At 43.9% G+C, this 14,717-nt stretch overlaps 1 protein-coding gene and 1 pseudogene across 1 annotated transcript; both read right to left on the bottom strand.

Annotated features, from left to right (window-relative positions):
- Positions 1–254: 254 nt before the first annotated feature.
- Positions 255–4,053, bottom strand: LOC147442814 (uncharacterized; annotated as a pseudogene).
- A 5,357-nt stretch (positions 4,054–9,410) lies between these two features.
- LOC147442813 ((R,S)-reticuline 7-O-methyltransferase-like) lies at positions 9,411–11,997 on the bottom strand. Its single transcript, XM_086529710.1, has 3 exons — positions 11,298–11,997; positions 10,523–10,587; positions 9,411–9,835 (listed from the first exon to the last, which is right to left on the bottom strand). The coding sequence occupies exons 1-3, from the start codon at positions 11,995–11,997 to the stop codon at positions 9,515–9,517; spliced, it is 1,086 nt and encodes a 361-aa protein (XP_086385836.1). The 3' UTR covers positions 9,411–9,514.
- Positions 11,998–14,717: the final 2,720 nt, after the last annotated feature.

The raw sequence follows: 14,717 nt of genomic DNA, 5'->3' as shown, positions 1-14,717 counted from the left end.
TTACTAATTTTCATCCTCCAAGAGATCTCTACAAGTGCTTACATCCATGTCCAACCCCATGGTAGCTAAATCAACAAATAAATCTATTGATTCATCCTCTACAGCCTCTCCTATTGAATCATCATCATCCTCTCCATCCTCGTCCTCCTCTTCACTATGGTTGGTTATTGGGAATGGTTGGTTCTCCTCGACCTCAACTGCATCATCGTCATTGGCGTCTTCTTAAGATGGGATGGTGGGATCTGCCAAAGTCTCTATGTTCGTATCTGCAAAGATAGATCTACTCCGTGGTGTGACTGGAATAACATACCAAAGTCGTCTTCGATACATACAAGGCACATAAAACACATGTAGGTCATAGAGCAAACAACAACATGAATGTATCATATAATGTTTTAGTGAGTTGCACATGGACTTTACCTGCTCACAAGTACTAGGTTGCACCAAGTTGTCGGTCTTCCCGCGATGAAATTTCCCAGAGTCTACCATATAGAGCCCATTCTCATGTCTCCTAACCTCACCCACACACCATCGGCAGTCAAAGAGATATTTGTGCAATGTTCTGAAGTCCACTTTGATTATCCTCTCTATTGTTCCACAATCTCTCACCTCTTGTGTTGTCGTGTCAAAGTTGCCCATAACTCCACTATCGTGAGTGGTTCGACGCTCATCTATCTTGCGGGTTCGAAAATGACGTCCTTCGTACCACATAGAGTTGAATGTGAAGGCCTGCAAAAACCAATCAGGATACAGAGAGAGAGAGAGAGAGAGAGAGAGAGAGAGAGAGAGAGAGAGAGAGAGAGAGAGAGAGAGATGACACACATACACACACACACACACACACACACCCACACACACACACACACTCGCACACACACACTAAACACATTGAGTATATTACCCTTGGTAGACATCCTTGCGCGTACTCCCATTCTTTAGGGCTTATTTGTTCTCCTTGTGCCTTGGCCTTGGTCATGGCATTTTGTATCCACCCAACTGGAATCAGATCAGGGTATTTGTCAAGATTTTTAGGAAAGGGAGGTGCTCGCCTACCGCCATGCGACCTGTTCCATGCTTCCCTCTCCCTTTCTCTCATTGTACGCACCTCCACATACATATCCACCCATTTGCCCATGATGGGAGCATTGACTAGACAATGGTTGTTGACTATGGCTTGAAATTCCCTATCAAAAATCAAGAGAGAACCTTTTCCACTTGGAATGTTTGCGTGTTTTTTTGGATCCTCTTCCTCCGTCTTTAAACGAGGCAATGATGGGTCTATTGTGAAAAGATATTGAGAGACATACACAAAAGCCTCTTGTACAATCCAACCCTCTGCCATGCTTTCCTGAACACATGAAACCATTAGTGATTAAAGTAACCAATAAAAAGCGTTGTGAATACAATCCAATCCTAATAAGGTTTAAGGCTTAATATCGATGAATACCTCTGGTTGTGATCGTAGCCTTACAAAGTCTTTCAAGGTCTTTAGGAACCTCTCAAGAAAGAACATCCACCTGGAGTGAACCACACCACAAATGGCTATCTCCTCAACAAGATGGAGCAATAGGTGAACTTGGCTAACAAGGATAGAACGTGGGAATGCATCCTCAATAGCACAAGTTTCTTCAATCGCTATAAGTCGAGCTGTTGGAATGGATGAAACTTTGATTTCTTTGGAACTCACAAACCTGTAACCAAAAACCCCTTCATAATCTTCATAGTACTTCATAGTCTTTAAACGAGGCAATGATGGGTCTATTGTGAAAAGATATTGAGAGACATACACAAAAGCCTCTTGTACAATCCAACCCTCTGCCATGCTTTCCTGAACACATGAAACCATTAGTGATTAAAGTAACCAATAAAAAGCGTTGTGAATACAATCCAATCCTAATAAGGTTTAAGGCTTAAGATCGATGAATACCTCTGGTTGTGATCGTAGCCTTACAAAGTCTTTCAAGGTCTTTAGGAACCTCTCAAGAAAGAACATCCACCTGGAGTGAACCACACCACAAATGGCTATCTCCTCAACAAGATGGAGCAATAGGTGAACTTGGCTAACAAGGATAGAACGTGGGAATGCATCCTCAATAGCACAAGTTGCTTCAATCGCTATAAGTCGAGCTGTTGGAATGGATGAAACTTTGATTTCTTTGGAACTCACAAACCTGTAACCAAAAACCCCTTCATAATCTTCATGGTAAAGTTAATCTCAAAGTAAAGTTTAGGAGGGAGGATCAAATGTGCTATACCTGACAACTTCTCCCACCTTGAATATTGCAGCCTTTACCCTCATGTCCGCAAATCCACTAATGCTAATTGGAAGCACAAACTATTGCACAAACAAAAGACTTATTAGTATCTAGAACCCTAAACCACATACACACACACACTCACATACACACACATATACACACACATACACACACACACACACACACACACACACACACACACACACACACACTACCTGAATAATATTGTGCCAATCATGGGATTTGAGCCCATACAGTTGTGTGGATCCTCCTTTCTTAGTTTTAGTGAGGGCACCCTTGAGCGAACGCATATAACTTGTTGGAGTACGGATGGATGCAATGACTTGTTTCATCCGCTCTTGATCCACCCTTGATAGAATTCAAGGTGCCTTTGGAAGAACCATCTTCCCTTGAGGACCCATGCGAGGTGTGGTCGAAGGAGGGAGCCTCCTTATGGCCCTCATGTCCTCTCTAGCCCCTAATGAATCTTTCTTGCCTACTATGTGATCCCATATAGCTTGCCCAACATTTTTGAACACGTGCATTGGATCCAATAGGTGTTGGATTTTCAATGAAGCCCAATAGGGTATTGATAAGAAAATTGAGTACCTAGACATACCCCTAAGTGGATCATTGGGAGGAGGCAATGTGTTGTGATGCTCGTTCCAATGTCTTGCCCAATCGGCCATGATCCAATGAGTGGCTCCATCCCATTGCACGGTGGAGCATAAGATCGATGTGTGGGCGGCAAGAAGCGATGGTTATTGGGGTAGATCACCTTACCAAGTAGAGCGGGTCTCTCTGTCACGAGTGAGGGTCCACAAGTTGGGCATGCACTATGTCCAGATGTCGATAGTCCTACAAAAACAAAAGACATAACCGCATATAAGTGACCAATGCAAAGACATTAAAGAGCATCACAAAGTATAAGCTTACCAAAAATCTCTCCAAGCCCGAGGTAATCATGCATGGTCCACATGAGAATGCACTTGATCATTGTGCGCCGATCATGAAGTGGTCTTGATACATCAAAAACATCTATGCCGTTCCATAGCTCTTGAAGCTCTTCAATCAAAGGTGCTAAATATACATCCATGTTCTTCACCTTGTGTTTTCCTGGGACTAGAAGAGAGCAAAATGTTCCCCTTCTTAGTTGACTCCCATGGTGGAATGTTGTAGTTCACAACAACCACTGGCCAAGTACTCCATGAGGTAGACCGATGCCCAAATGGGTTTACCCCATCACTAGCCAGACCAAGTCTCAAGTGACGAGGCTCTTCTCTAAACTCCGGCCATGTCTTCTCGATGTGTTGCCATGCCGGTGAGTCAGCCGGCACTCTCATAACCCCATCGGTGGAGCGATTTGTCATATGCCATGTAAGAAGCTTGCTTGTTCCTTTGGTGCTGAACATGTGCTTGATGCGGGGAATGAGGGGGAAATGACGAATAACCTTGCGAGGTATTGTGGTTCCTTGCATTCCCTATTTGTACCTTGATTCTCCACACTCGGGGCAAGCATCAAGCCCTGCATTTTCATTACGGAATAGCACGCAATCATTGACACATGCATGTATGTGATCATAGTCCATCCCAAGCCCTGTCACCACCTGTTGTGCCTTCCTTCGATTTTCTAGAAGATGATTGCCTTTAGGCATCATCTTGCCTAATAGCCTATGACATAATTAAAGAACACTCGTTATTGCATATAACCACGAACAAAACTCACAACTAACACTTATTACACTTAAACGTACCTCAATAGTGCATTGACCCCTGCATTGCTCCATCCAAACATTGCTTGAATATTCAAGATCTCAAGAGACGCTCGTAATATGAAGTAGGAGTATCCCTCGTAAAGAGCGGTGTGTGCTGCCTCTAGCAATGAATCTTTGGTTTTTTGGGCGGCTTCTTCACATGCACACTCAGGCTCACACTCATTCGCCGCCTCACGTGCAAGAAGATCCTCAACCATATTGTGTAAATGATCTTCCTCCACCTCCATGTGCGGCGGGGTGGTGGGGAGATCCCCATATGTGGTGGATGTAGGATGCGCATGCGCTCGTGTGGACCCACCCACATCGGACGGCGGGTGTGACCCCCCTCCCATGACTGCTTCCTAGCGCAATCGCTCTTCCGTCCTCCTCCCGTCTCCGCCCCCGATCACTCCAATAGGGAGCGACATCAATGGATGCCAAAACCCTCGGATCGCTAGTTTCCATTTGAGCGCGTTTTCTCGGATCGTCCCATAGTCCATAATTATCCACGTGAGCCAAGCATATACGCCGAAGCCGTGCAATTACACGCTTACATCGCGTACATGGACATGGTAGTCGCTCGCTCAACCATCGAGTTCGTTCCGCGCCAACCGGCGAACCCACGTCATCCCAATCGACCTGCACACACGACCACACACTAAATAAGAAAAAATAAAATAAGAAAAAGAAGAATCAAGAATGTTGGTACTGACATGACTGACTCTCATTTTAGATAGAGGGGACTGTAAGGTAAAGAGGTGGGTACAAGAGATCATCCAGTCGGCGTAATCTTAATGTCTCATCAGAGATTTTCGCGGTAATACACGCGGTAATACGCGCGGGCAGCAGAGCGGTAATAGACGCGGTAAAATTTACAACAAATTTTTTTATATAAAGGGGCACCTACGTGCCCCCATGAAATTGAATGCCAAAAATTCAAAAACGAGCTCCTTCTCTACGCGGGCCTGTTTCCCTCTCCATCTCCAAGCTCTCTCTCCTTCTCCCTCTCCATCTCCAAGCTCTATTACTCTCTTCATCTCCATCCCCACCATATCCAATCGATCGAGGTCACGACTATAAGTGCTCGAACTCTCTCTCTTTCTTCTCGTTCTTCTACACAAACACATGCACACACACACAATGCATACACATTGCATACACACACACACACACAATGCATACACACACATGCACACACACATTGTACACACGCACACATACACACACTATTTTGTGCACAATCACACACTAATGCAAGCATTAGTGTGTGCATGCATTATACACACACTAATGCTTGCATTAGTGTGTGATTGTGCACAAATTAGTGTGTTTTCACACACTATTTTGTGCACAATCACAAACTAATGCCCGCATTAGTGCGTGCATGCGTTACAAGCATACACTAATGCTTGCATTAGTGTGTGCTTGTGCATGCATTAGTGTGTTTACACAATAATGCATGCACGAGCACACCCTAATGCAAGCATTAGTGTGTGCATGCATTATACACACACACTAATGCTTGCATTAGTGTGTGATTGTGCACAAATTAATGTGTTTTCACACAGTAATTTGTGCACAATCACACAGTAATTTGTGCACAATCACACACTAATGCAAGCATTAGTGTGTACATACATTACAAGCACACACTAATGCTTGCATTAGTGTGTGCTTGTGCATGCATTAGTGTGTTAACACTCTAATGCATGCACAAGCACACACTAATTTTAGCATTAGTGTGTGTGTGTATAATGCATGCACACACTAATGCTTGCATTAGTGTGTGCATGCATTATACACACACGAAAACACACTTATTTGTGCACAATCACACACTAATGCAAGCATTAGTGTGTGCATGCATTAGTGTGTAGACACACTAATTTGTGCACAAACACACACTAATGCTTGAATGCAAGCATTAGTGTGTGCTAAAGAGGTATGCACACACTACTGCTCGCATTAGTGTGTGTGTGTGCATGCATTAGTGTGTTTTCACACACTAATTAGTGCACAAGCACACACTAATACAAGCATTAGTGTGTGCATGCGTTACAAGCACACACTAACTCTTGCATTATTGTGCATGCGTTACAAGCATACCAAAACATACCTCCATGTGGGTGTGTGATGATGTTGATTGAGACGCCAATGGTCACCGAGAAGCCCAACGGTAGATTAAGGTCCAACACACACACACACACACTAGATTAATTTCTTTGCCACACACTAACACACACACACAATAAATTAATTAGAAGCGCACACACACACACACACACTCTAAATGGATGCAAAAAAAATAAGCACACAAACCATTTCTTAAATAGGAGATAAAAGGAATCCTATGCAGGGAGGAATCCTATGCAATAAAGAATCTCACTTTGGTTAGAATCCAATGTTAATTGGGGTCCCCTTTTTTTGTGAAATTGTAGGATATGGCATCCTCTTCCACGCCCCGCTATCGATCCATAGAGGAATTTCTCGCCGAGGGTCTCTTACGAGGATGCTTGTGATGCTTACTACTCGCAGTCTTCCTCCCACCAGCCACAATCCACCTTCGTCTTTCGATGGTTCCGAGATGCAGTACACGATCCCGACCTCGAGAGGGCATACCACGCCCAGGCAGAGTGGCTATCCTCGCAGCAGAGTCTTCTAGGGCGGTACACACCCACACAGTTGGCTGCCTATGGGCTCTCACCGCTTGCGACACCGGGCACCGGCACTCCGATCGTGCAGAGTGTGTCTCCCACATCGCCTCCCTCCACCTTACCCTCGACTTTCCCGTCACCCGCACCTCCCTCCACCTTGCATTCACAGCGATCCACACCCGCACCGTCGAGTTATCCGTCGCCTACACCACCCAGTGGTTTGGGCTCGGGCTAGCGCTCTTCGGGTGGCCAGCGCTCTTCCCGTAGTGGTGGCTCACGCTCTCGTCGAGGTAGTGGCTCGTGTTGCTTTGGTGGTGGAGGGGACAGTGCTACATATTCGCCTCCTCTTACACCCCGACCTCCTCTCTCACCCCTTGGAGCTCCACATGAGGATGAGGACCGCGATGCGCCCGCCTCAGACGCTCATGGATACTACTATTATATACATCCAGGGGGGGAGGTGGATCTAGGTTCCTCTTTGGGGAGGACATTTCGAGGGCACCTTAACCAGCCGATCCACTCGACATACCAAGATTGCTTTAAATCTTTCAAAGATCAGGACCCAACCGACTTGACGTACATTCACACGACATTGCTCATGCGGTTCCCTAATCCGAAAGTGGAAGAGTTCTCCAGGCAAGGGCTCGAGGAGTACGTCAATAATTTCTTGAAAAATAAGAAGTCCAGTGTGCGGAGAGCGGCAAAGCGAACATTTGAATCTGAGGGTCACAACTGTCGCCCTGGAAATGTTCACGACGAGGAGTGGGAGAAAGCCCAGGGCGAGCTGGAGGACGAGAGAGCGGCATGTGCTAGGGCGCACACTCGACAGGTAGAGGCGAGGACGCAGCAAACCCCCACGCATTACGGCTCGGGCGGAAAAGTAGCATGGAAAGATAAATTTGTGAGTGCACGTATTTTCATTTGAATTGATTTAATTTGTGGTAATAAGGTTAGGTTTGTGATATTTTTTAATTGATACATAACAAAATATTACTATGACCCGCCCAAGCCGAGAGATCCAAAGATATTGAGAGAGCCACTCTGAATATCAGACATGGTGCTGGCTGTATGAAAACAACAAAATCAATCGCGAAGAATTTGAAAATGCATGTCGTACACTACAGCCTGTAAGTGTGAACTTTTTTTTAAAATGAGTGCATGCAGAATTATATATCCATTTGTATTAATTAAAGGTTTTGTTGTTTTTTTCTTTCCAGAGTCAGGGAGTCCCTCGAGAGGTCCCAGGATTCGAGTAGCTCAATCCTCCGAGTGTTTTTGGGCCCGTCTTCTTTTGGCCATAGTTGTATAGCCCCCATGTATCGCCTATTTGGGCAATTTTGTAATATCCAATATAATTAAACACTGATTTTGGTCCAAAGTCTTCTTTTGGCCACAGTTGTATAGCCGCCATATATCGCCTATTTGGGCAATTTTGTAATGAACAGTTTCTCCAATATAATTAAACATTTGATTTTGGCCCAAAGTTTTTGTGCAATGAAATTGTTGTTTTTTTATTTATTAAATGTATAGGAAAAAAAAGGCAAATGACCATTTGGATGGGTCCTACCAAGGACCATCCAAATGGTCATTTGCTTTTTTTTAAAAAATACTCGCGTGCGCGGTAATGCTTGCGGTAATTGTTGCTGTAACTCTCGCGGAAATATAGCCGGGCCGATTATCGCGTGCATTGCTGAAGGACCATTACCGCGAGCATTGACTCCAGCATTACTGCTTCCGAGATTTTTTAACTTCAACTTTTCCTTTGTTTTTGTGCGTCTATCTGAGCGGTAATGTGCTTCAAATGTCAGAGTGAGTAATTATACTAGGTCTGAATTTAACAACCCATCTTTGATTTTGTTGTCCCCTCAATGCACAAGCTATGCTTGAGGTCTCTTGTACATTGTTTGTAGAGTTAATATAACATGTCCACTGCCAATTGTGAGTATGGCCTCCAAGAAAAAAAACTCAAAGTACACTTCTTGTATGTGACTTTTGAGATTTTCTGAAACTTTTGAGATTAACGAGTTGCCTCGAATCAAAATTGTAGATCAAAGATATTCATTGAAGTAGGTATGGACTATCTTATTAAACCCATGAAGTGTTGAAGAGAGGTTTGGATACACTTTGTGATGATCCAATGTACGTAAATGATGAAGAAAAACAATATTTGGCAACGATCTATCACTATGTGGCTGTCGGAGAGTAATGAAGCCTCTTGTAGTGTGATATATGATAGATATATTGCTCATCATGTTAAGTATAATATGAACATTGTACAATATGGAAATCCCATACTTGCAGAACATGCTATAAGAGGCATAGAATGGAATGGAATATATGAGAAAGTGGTCATGTGCACTGGTGCCCTTGGATGGGTATGGTATTCCCTTCAAGGGAACACGGTTGGGGGGGGGGGGGGGATTGACAGGCTTGCTTGCAAAGCAGAACATGCAGACACAATTGAGTGTGTGCATCGACTGTAGCCGAGAAACTAGTTTTACAAGTTAAGGTGTACAAGGAATCTCCTTAGAAAGTAAATTAATGAATACAACGCGGACCAAGAGAAATAAATAGAATCTAAGCGAGATCCTTCCATCCTTTAGAGCTAAACGAACACAAAAAGTATATTCATTAATTTGTTGAGATCAGACGACATAAAGGAAAAGAGAAGGGTAGTGGAGAAGTAATAATTCACTAAAGAATTTATTATCTTTGTAATTCATCTGCATTTCTCATTTTAATAGCTTGGAAAAAAGCAATTGCTTTGCAATGCAATCAACACTTGGCAAAAATAATTTCACTCCGTTAATGTGCAAGTGTCAATTGATTCTCAAAAATGGTAATTAGTTCAATTTGTGAGGGCGTTTGATAGTGGAATTGCCTCTATGATAGATTGAGGACATGGAAGATCAATCACTTTTTGTAATGAGAAGTTGGCTTCTCTTAACAAAAGCTCCCACTCAAATTTGGTTCTCTCTTTTCCACCTTTAGTGCCAGCCATCATTGAAACATCTAACAATGTTCTTAATTTATTGTATTTGTGTTCTCCATTACCACTAGTCTCCAAAACTGCATCCATGATGATAAGCTTTCCATACTTCAATAGTGCATTGTGGCAATTCTTCAAAATTTTGATACAATCGTCGTCGCTCCAATCGTGCAAAACCCACTGCATGCCACAGTACAAGGCTCTTCAATGTCAAAAATAGTGTACTAGAATAAACAAAGATAGCATGATCTAAATATAAAATCAATATGATCAATATTTATGATGCTATTGACAATTTTGTCTTAATAAAAGGTATCATACTACATCATGATTATTAACTTGAATATTGGTTGGCTAGCTAGTTTGCCATCCAGCCTCGCGGAATGCACTTACAAGAAACCATGCATATCACGTGTGTTCAAATGGTATTTAAAAAATTCCCTACACTTACATGTTGTGATCAGACAAAAAACTGACTTCATTTTTTTTGTTAAAGTCATGGATTGTTTTTCATTTTTTAACAATAACCTCTTTTGCAAGTAAAATAATTTAAAAAAGTTAATTTTGTGAATTAAAAAACCCCACTGTTTGAATGCATGTTATACACTAAACTTTTTTGATGTGCACTTGATCCAAAGAATTCAACTATTTAAATAACATGAATTGAGAATTAATAAATGGGGCAAACGGATAGCCCATTTGACAATTCAATCCTTAATGTATGTCTTTTGTTTTGACCAATTCTCACATTATTATGTGAGTATTTGAAAAATTTAGCACACAGACCTTCTTCTATATTTATAACTCCATGGAAGGGAACAATTCATTGAATAATAGGAAAAAAAGAATCCAAATAACCTGTTTTACCTTCATGAAGATTGCATCTCCTTTTGGTATCTTCTGAAACATATCACCTTCTACAAACTCCACTCCTACACATAAAAATAGAAGATTAGAGCTTTACCTTCACCATGAATCATGCATGTTAAGATTTTATAACATCCTCCATTTTGTCCCCAGCTACACCTAGCTAGGCATGCGGTCCCTCCCCCCCTTGCAGAAGCTCATGATGTTCTCATAGTCCCAATGCGGGTATTATGGTGGAAATTTGTCTCAAGCTTATTGTGATAGTTGAGTTTTGATAGCAATGCATGCTTGCATGGATGCCTTGTGCGCATGCATAGGTGCATGTAGGCTTTTATGTATAATGCGCATGTGTCAACCATGTGTTTTAAGCCCACAAATAATTCACAAGAAGTTTTGGAAAAATTCTCACAATAATTCCCACATTGTGAGTTACCTCAACATCATGATCTTCTGTGAGGGAGGCACCGCATACCTAGCTAGGTACGATTGGGGGCAGAGGACCGGCCGCCGGCCCCCCCCAGCCCCCATCGTACCTAGCTAGGTATGTGATGCGTCTTGAACAGAAGCTCATGATGTTATGCATTGTATAAAAAACACTGAAAAAGACTCCGTTTTCCTACATGAGGAAATTTCTAAACCTTCTTGTGTATAAGCTCACATAGCTTGATAGAAAAAATAATTTCAATGAAGGAAAACTTATTTATAAGTGCATATGTCTTCAAGTTGTGAGGTTCCTCGATCTTGAAGTATGTGTGTGTATGTGGGCAAATTGTACCTGGATTGGAGGGTGCCATTGCAATGACATGGGGTAGGTCAAAGCAAATGACCCTGATGGAGGGGTACACAGAGGCGATGTGCGCAGCTGCAGTGCCGATGCCGCCGCCGACATCGACGAGGGTGTGAATGTGGGCAAAGTCATGGTAATGGGAGAGAAGGGCGGAGAGGGAGATGGTATCAGAGGACATGGCATCATGGAGGAGGGAGGCAAACGGTGGGTGGGAGAGGGCGTAGTCCCAAAGGGGGAGGGAGTGGGCGCGGTGGAAGGGTTCAGGGGGGCCGAGGGAGAGAAAGGGGGTGAGGTGGAGCCAGGGGAGGAGCAAGTGGGGGCTGGTGAGGAACATGAGGAGGGGGCGGAGGGAGGGGGCCTGGGGGAGGAGCCATTTGGAGAGGGGGCTGGGGAGGTAGAGGTTGATGGTATCACTGTGGGAGGTCTTGAAGACGCCATGGGCGGCCAGGCAGCGCAGGATGCGGTCCAGGTGGTGGGCGGCGGACAAGGGCTGACTTGTGCTAATGGCCTTTTCCTGCAGCCTTTGTGCTATTTGTGGTGCAGAGAGGCCGCCCGGTTCTGCATGCAGTAGCTCTGGAATGCCCAGCTCGCAGGCCGCCCTCAGCAGCATGGGCAGCGTCGACGCATACATCAGCTCCCACGTCTTCACACACGCCTCCTCCTCTGTTAAAGTTAATCCCCTCTCCATTAATTTTTTATAAAAAAAACCCTCCTCTTGAGTTCAAACCCTGCCCCACCCGCACACCGGAGGAAATTGCAACTTGCCCCCTCTTTCTCCACTAGAAGATCTTGATCCCACGATCTGAACTGTCCGGCGTTGCAACCCCTCTCTTTCTCCCCCTAGAGTGCACTAAACTACAAATGGTGGCAATGGACGGGATTACAAATTGCACACTTTGCGACTGGATCAATGCTCCCTTTTCTCCTCAACAAGATCTTGAGTTCAACACCTACGGCATCACGGCTTGGTACCGATGGTGCAAATCAATGGGGCCCTCTTCGCGTCCACTAGAAGAGCTGAAACTTGCAAGTCTTGCAATACAACTTTGTTGGAGAACACAATCTTGAGCTCAAACCGTAAGCCAAGTTGCAAACCTTGCAAATCTATAGAGGTCTCTTGTCTCTCTCTCTCTCTCAAATGCTTCCCTGCCCTCTTATATATACCATCTCCTCTCCTCCATCCAAATTGTGTTTAAATTGTGCCCCTTGCCCTAGGCTACACTTGAAGTATTGCGTTTTGCGTTTAATATTTCTTTCCCCTCTGCACGTGATTTGACATATTCTATCTCCATTGTTCAACACCCCTTGTGCACGTTTTTCTGACCTCTAGCCTTATCTCCCCACTTCCCCCAACTTAGGAATAGCTCTCCCAAATGCAACTTTCTTCTTTATCGTTTTGGGAGAATGAGTATGTGATGACTCTCATTTCAAATCTTCTATTAGTTATTCAAAGAAGCATAAGGCAGCAAGTCATAATGACTTGCATAAAAGGGGCACGAAGAGAGTGTGTGACCGGCTACTCATGTCCCTCTTTACAACTGTACTATACATAATGGAGCTTAAAATTTTCAAGGAAGACGTGAGCCTCCATTCGTCATACCTTGGCTCATTTCAAAGAAAATCTCCTATCTATATTATATATAATGGAGAGTAAAATTTTCCAGTGGAGCTTAAAATTTTCAAGGAAGGAGAGAGCCTCCATGTGTCACACTCTTGTTCATTTCAAAGAAAACCTTAAGAAACATTTAATTTGAAATGCAAAAGTAAAGGGTAAGTATTAAGATGGTAAAAATGAAAAGACTTCTTGGTTCCGCGGGTAATGTAAAGTCAAAAGACTTAGTGCTTCATCTATCTATACTACTATAAAAGGGTGAAGGATTCTGGCCCCCTCTCTCGGACATGTGTCAACGTCTCCTTACTTCCACAGTGTGCTCTGTACCTCTTCGACCATGAGAGAGAGAGAGAGAGAGAGAGAGAGAGAGAGAGAGAGAGAGAGCGAGCTGAAGTTAAGCATGCTTGGGCCAGAATAGTATTGGGATGGGTGACCTCCCGAGAAGTCCTGGTGTTGCATCCTTTCTTTTGCCATGTTGCATGTGGCCCAAAAGAACACCCCTCCCCCCCCCCCCCCCCCCCTCGTGATCGGGCCCGCCAATACACCGGATCCCAGTAGAACTCTACAGTTAAGCGTGCTTGGGCGAGAACAGTATTGGGATGATGGCTTACCTCACCGGAAGTCCTAGTATTGCCCAATCTTTTTGCCATGTTGCTTTTGGTCCAAAAGAACCCCCCCCCCCCCCCCCCCCCCCCCCCCCCCCCCCCCCTCCCGCGTCAATGTGTCCCGAACACACCATCGGTGCTACCAACTCCATCAAGCACCCGTCGGCCCGCTCCGTCCCATGAATGCATCCATGCACACGATCGACCCTGTCGGCGCTACCGGTCACATCACAATGAAGTCGCAAATGGCTCCTTCATCGCACTCGTCGATCCTTACTATTTTGTTAACATGTCCATGCACACTGTCGACGGTATAGGCCACATCATAAAGGGAGTCGCACATGGGCGGCCGAAGACCGTGGGCCATACTAGTATTTGTAATATTGACTACTTTTGTTTTTGAAAGCTATTTGAAGAGTGGTTGCACTTTGCATTTACTAGTATTTATAATATTGACTGGTTTTGTTTTGCAAAGCTATTTGAAGAGTGGCTCTACTTTTCATTTTGAAGACCATAAAGAACTCTCGTTTTCTTTTTCCACAAATGCACATCTAACCCTTAAATTTGAAGGATGAGTCAATGCGAGTATTAGTTGAGTCTTATAAAAAATATTGAACTTTTGAAGCTTCCACGCATCTCATATTTTTGAGCTAAAACTTTGCACTTGACACCTCTGTACTTCAAGCCATGAGGATCTGCACATTGCACGTTGTAGCTTTACACAAAGGACCATAGTCAGATGGTCGCAAAGTCGACTTGGCACTAGCTACACCTAATGTGGAGGAGCAAAGAAAACCACACCCCTCAGCTATGTGCGAGAAAGGTTTGCCTTGGCTAAGCCAATAGCCAACTGAAAATCCAAATTAGCCAGTTTTGACAAAGGGTATAAGGGAAAAAACCAACAACAAAAAATAGAAGAAATTAGATAATTTTGTTAGCACAACCGGTTTGCAATCTTGTAGGCCCCTGGCACACTAGGACGGGCATCCATGGGGATTTTGCAATAAGGGACAGCCACTTCATGTCGCATTCAATCAATAATAAAATGTTGCTTTCAACGAACAGGCATTGGCCAAGTGGTATTATGTATGCATCTCACTCTGCACGATAGAGCTCAAACCTTATCTCGTGTGTTCTCGCCTTTACTTTTTCAATTGGCCATGGCTTTGAGAAGATGGTCCGACAAGCAAG

Source organism: Adiantum capillus-veneris, chromosome 14 (genome assembly GCF_014529385.1).
Source record: "Adiantum capillus-veneris isolate H3 chromosome 14, ASM1452938v2, whole genome shotgun sequence".
NCBI classification, from domain to species: Eukaryota; Viridiplantae; Streptophyta; class Polypodiopsida; order Polypodiales; family Pteridaceae; genus Adiantum; species Adiantum capillus-veneris.
This window is presented reverse-complemented; position numbering and strand designations above follow the sequence as displayed.

Coding starts and splice junctions, on each gene's coding strand:
- LOC147442813 (XM_086529710.1), bottom strand. CDS start 11,997: ATGGAGAGGGGATTAACTTTAACAGAGGAGGAGGCGTGTGTGAAGACG. Junction 10,588..11,297: donor AATGGCACCCTCCAATCCAG/GTACAATTTGCC, acceptor TTTTATGTGTAG/GAGTGGAGTTTGTAGAAGGT. Junction 9,836..10,522: donor GAGATGCAATCTTCATGAAG/GTAAAACAGGTT, acceptor TGTGGCATGCAG/TGGGTTTTGCACGATTGGAG.